Source organism: Mytilus edulis, chromosome 8 (genome assembly GCF_963676685.1).
Source record: "Mytilus edulis chromosome 8, xbMytEdul2.2, whole genome shotgun sequence".
In the NCBI taxonomy this organism is placed as follows: Eukaryota; Metazoa; Mollusca; class Bivalvia; order Mytilida; family Mytilidae; genus Mytilus; species Mytilus edulis.
Genome location: NC_092351.1, coordinates 22,643,043 through 22,654,084, shown reverse-complemented (window position 1 = coordinate 22,654,084; position 11,042 = coordinate 22,643,043). Strand labels below are relative to the sequence as shown.

The window sequence follows — 11,042 nt, the reverse complement described above, 5'->3', positions numbered from 1 at the left end:
TATTGGCATATCGTACTCTGGCTTGCATGGATTTTGGTATTTGTGTTGTAACCGCAAATCTTTTTTTTACTTAATTGAACTATATGAAATTCATCGATGATGCATTAAGAATATGATACTAGTTAATATAATATATGATTCCTACACGTACTGGATTATTTATATTAGAAGCGTATGCATGGTTTAGTTTACAAGCAAAGTATATTATATGTTATGCATATGCCCAAATATTGAAAAAACTAATCGAATGAAACAGCTGATTGTTATAATTACTAATTAGTAATTACCCAAATTGTTAAATTCATTCTGCTCAATTGTTACGAATTTTTATTATAAATAAAATCAACTATTTCTCTGTTTTGAGTGTTACGTTTCAACCAATGTTTGTTTTGGTGTCACTTTAATTTAACTTTCTTGCATTGGGAAAGTGTTATCCTAGATCAACGTTGTACTATATGTTTATTACTTCAGAATTACCTAGCCTAGAAAATCTAGCGTTGCCGTCATGTATTTGCCAGTACTCACTTCTCTCGCCACAACATCTAATTCAGTTCCATTGTAATGAAGAGTTACGTTTACTTTGTTTTCATTTCTGTTAAAATCTGTCAGATTGATAACTAATGATCCTAATTCAAAACAAGTGTCTTCAGTTACAAAGTGAGGTTTGGGATCAGTTGATGCAAAAACCTCCAGAATCGCCAATCTTTCCCCTTGTACAGCTTGATACACAGCTTCTTTTCGTGGTTTTCCTATTTCGGCTTTTTCACCAATTCTCAAATGAATGTCAAATATATCATCACATATAGCATTTCCTTTAATTATTTGTCTTTTTCTTACGGGATGAACACCAGGAACGTACGGTATCGTAATCGCGATACCATATGTATACCTACATATTCTTGATGATATAGCTTGTGGATCATGGCCAAATAAAACTGCACCTTTAAGGACACTCAGAGAACAATCATCCGGATTCACAATACGCATCTTTGGAAAGTTCAACCGCATTGCTTCTTTAACAACATGGGATTCAGCAAACCCACCAACTAACAAGATGGTATTAATGTCTGAAAGATCCTGTTTATGGAGCAGACCATGGACATGATTTACAATACATGTTAATGAACTATCAAAGAAGGTGTAAAATTGTTTTGGTACTATCATCATTTTGTCTCTTTTCAGTTCCACTGTATGTTTCATAGTTGAATTTTGAACACTTTCCGCAATTGTCATTGAATTTATTTCATAAAATAATTCATGTAGACAAACGGGTATTTTAATTGCAACGGCTAATGTCTGTTTTGGTTCAAAAACTCGCTTTTTCACTTCAAAATCCAAAGATAGTTCCAACATCTCATTAGGATACTTTCTATATGCTTTTTCCATCACTTGTTGACCAAAGAGTCTAAACAAAAACAGCTGGAACTCGCTATCAACAGTCGTGCCTCCCCATCTACCTCCGGTGGCTTGATAAAGTTCTTGTAGTGTGCCGTCAATGTGTACTTTATGTGCCGTGATATCAACTGTTCCACCTGGAATAAATTGGTTGTGTTTAAATTGTATACAACAATATAACATCATATTTAGTTGTTGTTATACTTACTTTATTTTGGATTAGATAGAAAAATTAAAAAATGAAAGACTTTTGATTTTCAATCAGGATATTACAATTATATATATAATATCTCATAAATGTATTACTATAAAATAGAGAAAGACTTTGTTTCAATTGTTTCTCGTCGTTACCAAATCCAACAGTGTTAAATGCTGCATTTGGAACTTTCTCTTTATATAAACAGAAAAGGGTCACTTTTGATATAAACACGATCTAGCATATATCCTACTACTATACTGTTTAATTCGAGTATGTTTGTTTTCACAAAGACATTCATTTAGAAATGACAAATTATACCTCCAAGATCAATCAACAGGTATTTGCTTCCTTTCCGTATGGCGGCTTGTGAATTTCCGTGTACGGCATGCTGGAATGTTTTACAGAACAAAGACGCTGCTTCTGGCTCCAGGGCAAGAGTCAGACTTTTACTTGGAATACTAGCCTACAATTGTATATACTAAACAAAATCACCAACTTTCAATAGCGAGAAATATAAAAAAACACTTCAAGATAAATGGCAGATGATTCAATATAAGAAGATAAGAAGAGAAATTGTAATGTATTTTGCATTTTTGCGCCTATTCCAAGTCAGTAGCCTCTGGCCTATGATAGTCTTGTATGTTTTTTTAATTTTAGTGCATTTATATGTTAAAGTGACGTCCATTTTCACTGAACTAGTACACAATTTTATTGTGGCCAGCTGGGGACCACCTCCGGATGCAGGATTTTATCGCTACGTTGTCGACCCATTGTAATGTTTCCCTTTTTTGACGAGTTTGCTGTCGAAAGGTACAGTTTGTGAAGTAATATTAAGTCTCAATAATAAATATAAACAAGTTGACGTGTGCAACTCAAAGATGATCTTACTTCTGCGGCTGCTTTTCTCATAAACTGCTTTGCTTTGTCACTCCATATTGCAGGCACGGTTAAAACCCAATGAATCATATCTTCTCCAACAATGGACGAACTGTCTTGGCCTTTCAATCGATCAAGAAGGTGGTTCTTTAGGAAACTGATTACTAAACCAAAAACGTCAATGGCATACATATCTTTACCGTGTATGTCTTGTATTCTGGTTTTGTAGTTAAGATCCTGAACAGGGGAAAATTTAAGAAATGTCAATTATGTATGGAGATAGCGAATAAAGCGTGTACTCTAGATGTAGATCTCATTGAAAACTGAGCCCTTGTTGAATTATTTTTTCATGAAAAAAAAATGTTTTTGTAGTTAAATCTTGGTTGAGTTCATTGATGGCAAAGATTATATCTGACATATATACAATACCAAACTAAAATAAATAAATAAATAAGCAAAACAGACAAAGAACAACAATTTCAGTCTTTTGTATTCCCCCCCCCCCCCCCATTATCTGTGCAGTATCGCCTACTCTTATACATATAGAATACTGGTAGCAAAATACATATCATAATCAGTATAAAGATAAAAAGACGTTGTATACGATTGCCATTGAGACAACTCTAAGCAAGATACTTAATGACGAAGATGTCAGCAATTATATTTCACTGTTTGGCCTTCAAAAATCAGCAAAACCCATGCATCATAGCAAACTATGAAAGCCACGACATGACAATATATTGAACAAATCAAACGATATTTCTTTTTAAAACTATAAACGGAAACGGAAAACCAATCGTATGTACAGCAACAAACGACAACCACTGTATAACAGGTTGTTAACTCTAGAAAGGCAAATTCATAATGTAGTAAGTGTTCAACTTGTCAACAAGATCATTTTAATACTTTTCAGATTACCTTTTCCTACCATGTATATTAAATGTGTCACTAAATAAACCACAACTAATCAAAGATCTTCCATCAACACTCATGTCACTTAATCACCCCCCCCCCCCCTCCAAAAAAAAACACAAAAAAACAGAGATATGACAAACGACAACTACTGACGAGGGTCCTGACTGAGACGGGCACATGTCAATGACATTATGTGGTGGGGCTGATTAGTTTAGTTTTGGCCTCAACTCCCCCTTTTTTAGTCTTTATCTTTAGATTGTTAGATCTGTACATACGTGTCTTTTTATTTATTGATAAGAAAAAGACCTAATAGTACCTGTTTATTGTATAGAATAAGTTTAAACTTATTAAAGTAGAAGTAATCACTTTCCCGCGAATTTTCAACCAGATTGGCATACATCAGCTGGGCTTCATATCCAAAGGCTACGACCTGTTTTCCTGGGCCGATCAAAATAGCTGACGGAGCCTTTGCTGATAGACCACTATTATGTGCCCACATGTTCGTAGATATCTTAAGCTTGTCAACCAGATAATCGTGACGAAAAGAAAACGCATATCCTGAAAATGTTGTTCCGATGTCTATTGCTGCTACAAAAACTCTTTCTTGTGTTGGTCGCTGAAATTAAGATATTTGGATAGATCGACATTAAATGTATGTAAATTAAGTACATGCAATACAAACTTCTAGTTCAGATATCATGTTCAGGGTCATGTGTGGTCCAATGACACTTTATCGTTCTTTGTTCTATAAAATTTTATAGTACTGAAGGACACAATTGCAAGATTTTCTTGAAAAAGCTTTGCTCAAATTGGAAGAGATACAATAGTTACGGTTGTGCAGGTGTTCCCTAGCAGTAGCAAAAAACGTTTTGTATATAATTTTGAAATTAAATTCTCTCACACAATATAAAGGGGGAAAAAGCAGCTATCAAAGTTTGATGCAAATATGAAAACATGTTGAATTATTATGTTAGTCCTTCTTCGCTTCCAATTTCTTTGGACCCATTCTTTAAAATTATAATTGCCTTTTGTATCGCTGTCTCTGATTTATTTAACATAATTCAACAAGTTAATATTGAATCGTTTTGTACATACTGTGAAATTCTCTGGTGTGAACATGGAAGGACGCTGAGTTTGAACACCTCTTATTGTTCTACGCCCATCATTGTCCTGCAAAATAATTCTCAGTAAGAACAAATTTTAAATTCAACTTCAATCACTTTGCCTGACCAAAATATTTAAGCTCCATATTTCTTATGATAAACGCTTTTTTCAGACATTTTGTCAATATGCTTACTTCAGTGTCTCTGTTTTCTCCTTCAAATTCATAAAAGATAAGTCGCCTTTCACAAGTCATAAAGATAATACTCCACCAAACTTTCATATGACTGTGAAAGTGACTTATACTACATATAACTGACTTGCAAAAGATGACTAATTATTTCTTTTGGTTGTGTTATTTGTAAATTGAATAATTTATAGTGGCAACTAGTCATCTATTGTTCACTATAACACATCAATTTACGAATGTGCGTTGTCCGTGATTTATTTATCAGTATTTGAGTTAAAATTCAAATTCTTGGAATTGTTATTGTTTTTATTATGTTGACTCTGAATGTAAATTGGTAAAACGAAAGAATATGTATTTTTTTCGACGTCAGTTTTCGATTCTTCTTGACAACAAACTTTCGGCATGAGGATGACAGTAATTGATGTATGACTTTGACACAATGTCATTTCGTCATGTACATGTATGACTTTGAACCATTGTTTCATTCCATACTTTCATTTGGTGTAAAACTTACCCTTCCTCTACCTGATGACAGGGTATTGTTGGGTAGATTTAGGTCATGTAATGAGTACGGCGGTGGAGAAGATGGCTGTGTAACCTGGTCAAGGTCTAAATACACATGGTGTTGCGGTGGCTCTACTATATATTCATATTGCTAAATGAAATGATCAAATGAAAATATTAAATTACACAGTTTTCAACAACAAAAAATTTCGATTATCAAGACCAACTTGTTCATTCGAAAATTATTTTACAGTGGCAGAAATTCTGTTTAGAGATAAATTTGTTCGACAAAATATGTATACTGGTCATATGAGTTTAAAGTCTAAAATAAATCTTTGAATTGTAACGAAAATTGAAATGTTATAAGTAATATATATATATAGTTTCGAACTGTTTCGTCTCAAACCAAGATAAAAATTGTAATTGACAAATGTCGGCTTGTCTTTCCCATTGCTGTTTTACTTCATGTACCCATAGCTTGTGACAAAGCAGGGAGCAGCAATTCTTTGAAATGTCTTTAGATAGAAAATCGAAGCGAGATCGAATTATATTTATTGATTAAAATTTTCTTGAACGATCAAAGTCAATATTTTCGAAACCGCAGTAATTTTAAGATACACTTGTAAATAGGCTAGCCAGTAATAATTATTGACTTAACCAAAGTAGCACGTGGCGCGTACATAGGAAATGCTAATCCAAGGCCGAATCTAGTCATTTTTAAAAGGGGGTTCCCAACCCAGGAGAAAGGGGGGAGGTTCCAACTATATGTCCCCATTGTAATGAGAATTCTCATATTCTATACATAAATTATCGCGCCAAACTTTGACTTCTGATTGAGTGTTAACCATAAAATTAACTATGACTATTCCATCCATGATCGCCCTTGTCAATCCAGTAAAGAGGGGGGGGGGCAAGGGGGGTCCCAATAACAGCATAACAGCAAATTGATTTGGCTAATAACAGATAACAAGGAATTAAAATGGACAAAAACAGATAACAGTAAATGAAATATTAAAATTATTCGGTCTTTGACAAATCAGTATTTCTTATTACGGATATAATCCTTTGTAATGCATTCCATTTTTTATGACTATGTTTTTAGTATTAATTTATGTATCTAGAATGTGTTTAAATTACTACTCAATATATTATAATATGTTTTATACGCTCGTTTACGGAACGTATTATGGTATACTGTTGTCCATCTGTTGTCAACATGTCGGACATTAACTCAAAAACTCTTTTAACCATTTGCATTAAACTTTGCAAAATTGGTTATATCTTATTGACGTGAGCTCCCTTTTTTTTCTTCTTTTTTTTTTAATAAATTTTAGATTTTAAGTTTCTGGGTAATGGGTTTTTATTCAATAAAATTTGTGGTTTTTTTCAATTTTCTGATAATATCTCAAAAATGCCTTCACAAAGCAAAGAAATTTTGGTGAATTGTTTATATCTATTAACATGAGGTAACTTTCAATTTTTATAAATTTTAGATTTTACGTTTCCGAGTTAACGGGTTTTATTAATTAAAAAGGGGTGATTTTCCAGTTTTCAGACATTAACACAAAAATGTTTTCAGCAGTTCTCATGAAACGTTGGTGTATTGTTTATATATATTGACTCCCTTTGTTGCTAATAACAAAAAGTGACCTAATATAGTTTGAATATTCTGACTTTTTCTAAATGACCATTTTATGAGGTGTGTGAATTTTTCTTAATAAAACTTTGAGGCAAAGTGGTATATAGGGTAGAAAAATCAAAAGCACCAATTATAAGCATACAATTTATCAAGTACTTCGAACGAATTTTGACACTCTAAAAGCAATTTATTCCACTATTTCCAAAGGCCTTATTTGAACAATTTTTTATCAGCTGATGTTTTTGATTGTACCAAGTGTACTAGTAAGTAGAATACATAGTTTAGTAGGGAAACAATGGCTTGAAACGAAATAAATCTTTGTTTGTAATGAGTTATGTGCAGCTTCGGACCCAAGTACATGGTTGGAACTTTCATTGTACAATGCATTTGGTTCTGCTTTGAAAACAATCACAGAGCTGAGTCTATGTACCATATTATATAAAAGGTTAAGTGGTTGTTAGGACCTAGTCCTTAATTGAGATCCTTGTCAGATATTCCTGGCCATATGTTTTCCTTTTTGTCATATTAAGAATTGTTTTAATTTAATATGTTCGTACGGAAAACAAGGAACGTTATTCTCATACAAAAAATTAAGATAATTCTGAATACACATTCATAAAAAAAATGGAATTTATTACAAAGGATAATCATAAGATATACTTGAATTGTCCTGGACCTCACTTCTGTGATGGGTATATGTTAATGGAATCCTTCTCTGAATACGGGACAAACATATTAGTAGTGGTAGACCCCAATGGCCAATGATCTTCAATTTATACCGAATATTGACTGTCAAAAAAAATGCTAACATTCCAATTTTCAATAACAGTTAACAGCAAATACATTATCACAATAACAGATAACAAAAAAACTAAAAGCCCAATAACAGCTAACGGAAATGGGGAATGTGTCAAAGAGACAACAAGCCGACCATAGAATAAACAACAGCAGAAGGTCACCAACAGGTCTTCAATGCAGCGAGAAATTCCCGCACCCGGAGGCGTCCTTCAGCTGGCCCCTAAACAAGTTCAGTGATAATGAACGCCATACTAAACTCCAAATTGTACACAAGAAACTGAAATTAAAAATAATACAAGACTATTAAACAAAGGCCAGAGGCTCCTGACTTGGGACAGACGCAAACATGCGGCGGGGTTAAACATGTTTATGAGAACTCAACCCTCCCCCTATACCTCTAGCCAATGTAGAAAAGTAAACGCATAACAATACGCACATTTAAATTCAGTTCAAGAGAAGTCCGAGTCTGATGTCAGAAGATGTAACCAAAGAAAATAAACAAAATGACAATAATACATAAAGAACAACAAACTACTAGCAGTTAACTGACATGCCAGCTCCAGACTTCAATTAAACTGATTGAAAGATTATGTCTTCATTATATGAATATCAGGCACAATCCTTCCTATTAGGGGTTTAGTATCATATCATCATAACATTTATGAGAAGAACATAACCCGTGTCATGCCAACAACTGGTTTTTAAATAAATGTATTTAGTTCCGATGCAAAGAACCTATAAGTGAATCAATATCAACGCCAAAATATGCAATCTTTAATGACCTGACAACAGTATCGTAACTATATCCCTTCTTAATAAGTCTATTTAAAGGTTTTGTTAGCTTCTGAGGTGAATACTGACATTTTTGTGCTTTATAAAGAATATTTCCATAAAAAATTGAATGTGAAATACCTGAACATATAAGAAGTCTGCATGTTGAGCTATATTTACGATGATGTTTATTTTCTCATACAACTTACATGTGCTGGTCCATGTTGTCTGTTCCGTGGTGGCAATGGAGGTGGCAATGGCGGTGGCCTGTGTTGGTTTGTTGATTCTACATCACAACAGTTGCCCATGTCCTGTTGTTCAGTATCAAAGTATATGTATTTATTCCGTGATCTTCATTGATAAATATGGAAAATTAAACATGTCTAAGCTTCGAATAGCATGGTGTATATTAAATTGGTTTCTCTTTTGCAACCAGCGATTAGCTGCATATTCATTTCGGAGACTTTGTGACAGTCGATCGGTTAAAAGACTTTACCAATTATTTGTCCAGGAATCTTGCAATTATATTGATTTAAGAATATCAAATGAAATCAAAGTACCTCGGTAAGAAAATTTTCCTCGAAGTTTTCTCGACTTTAATTAGTTAAGGGGGTGATTTTATATTCGGTCTGCAGCTTGCTAATGTTGACTTGTAGCATGTTAACGATTTTTAAGTTTGCCGGTTAACCGGGCAATTTCTCATTGCCGAAACTGAAATTGAAATTATAGTACATATTGTTTAAGGAACATTTTCTTCGGATCTTTTCTTCCCACCGAGGTATGTGAATGCCTTTATATTTGGTTTCTGCTTGATAATGTAGAGATGTAGTGCGTAAGAAATGATTACATCTGTCATGTAGACACTTTCTGTTTGGTACTAGTTTGAAACTTTCTTATAACATTTCATTGGACAGGACTTTATTTTAATGATTATCTTATAAATAACTTCTCTGGAGAGGAAGGATTTTATAGTCTACTGATTGATGATTCTCAGTTGTAGTGGGTTAGTAATTTTCGCAGCTACGGTGCAGTCACTTCCTGTTTGCCGAGCAAAGTATTTCGAATTTTTCTGGGCTTTTATAAAATGTAACGATTTTTAATTTGGTCTGTATCTTGAAAATGATTACTGAAGCGTGTCAGCAATTTTTATATCTGTCAGATTTTTCTTTTACATCTGCCATGCAGTCACTTCCTGTTTATTGACAGTCTGAAAATTCTCAATATTCATTGCATTTGTACAAGGATTTGTTTTTTGTTAGAGTTATATATTGGTTTTAATGTTTTAAGGAAGGTACAATTTTGCTTTACTATTCATGTCATTCATGTAACCGCCATACCGGCATCAACTGCTTATGTATGCAACGATGTTAGTCAAGATGTGGTATTGGTCTTTTTTACCAAAGAAAATAAACTTTGTTTTACTCATTTAGAATAAAAAATATATACGCTGAAATTGCATTTAAAGAAATATATATATATAATGTTAAACGTTATTTTTTTTCATTATATTATAATAACTTACCAATACAAGTTGAACGTTTCTTTTAAAATATTATCAACTGAAATCGTATTTGATTTTAAACTTTTAAAAATATTCTGATAACCCATAATATTTATACTAGACTATGCATATTTGTATTATGTAAAACTGTGCAGTGTGTTATCTGTTTTTGTAACCTTTAAAATGTACATTTATCGATACCCTGACTGAATGTAGGTAACTGTTAAGAAAATGATCTAATTTGAATGTGTCATACCATAGAAACTCAAATATGAACCAATATGTGATGTTCTATAACAAAAGAATGCACTAATCTATTTTCTTTTGATATTACAATGAAAACATTGAACCCTTTGGTAAAACGTTTGAAAGCAAAATCCACTGTGAACATAGAATACTGATATAAAGGAACATAAACACTACATCGAAAATTGTGGCAAGTCCTCTCTTAAGCTGGGGTCACACATTCACGATTTTTACTGACGTCCTTGACAGGACCATTCCCGATTAAAATTTGTCAAAAGTCTGATCAAGGTCCTGTGAATCGTGGATGGAAATTCGATTTGTATCTTTCGCCAGGTAAACTTCGACCGAGTCTGTCACGACTGCGTCCCGATTCTACCGAATGTAATCCGACAGAGATCAGATAGTGACAAGACAGTGTACCGACGCTGACGGAAGTTACCCGTTCGAAAACTGTCGGCATGATCGAGATGATCAGGTACTGTCGGAACGTAATCCTATCACGGTCCTCTCTATCGCATTGCAAACGGCTTTGTCTGGTCTCAGTCGTATTGTATTCTGTTATTGTCGGGACTTCTCCAGCTCATTCCCGTTCCACAGGACACCGTCCCGAATACACAGAACATTGTTAGGAATTCGATCCGATACAGCAGAATCTGTCACGACATAGGCACGATTGTAATCCGACTAGAAAAAATCGGCTGAGTTTCCCCGAATGTTACGGGACGCACCTAATTGTCGGGGTGCTTTGCCGAACTATTCGGACCCTTCCCGACCAGTAGGAATCTGTTACGAACTTAAACGATTGCGTTCAGACAATAATAGGACATTCCAGATAATTGAGGATACTAATCCGACTTTTTCACTTTTCGTGTCGTATCGCTGTCTGATCTCAAACGGGAGCAATAAT

At 33.9% G+C, this 11,042-nt stretch overlaps 1 protein-coding gene across 1 annotated transcript; it reads right to left on the bottom strand.

Moving 5' to 3' along the window:
- Positions 1–88: 88 nt before the first annotated feature.
- On the bottom strand, positions 89–10,000 carry LOC139485090 (heat shock 70 kDa protein 12A-like). The gene is made up of 8 exons (XM_071269208.1): positions 9,911–10,000; positions 8,598–8,739; positions 5,191–5,331; positions 4,481–4,555; positions 3,702–4,001; positions 2,483–2,707; positions 1,913–2,057; positions 89–1,532 (listed from the first exon to the last, which is right to left on the bottom strand). Exons 2-8 carry the CDS (start codon positions 8,694–8,696, stop codon positions 478–480), a joined length of 2,040 nt encoding a protein of 679 aa, XP_071125309.1. The 5' UTR covers positions 8,697–8,739; positions 9,911–10,000; the 3' UTR covers positions 89–477.
- Positions 10,001–11,042: the final 1,042 nt, after the last annotated feature.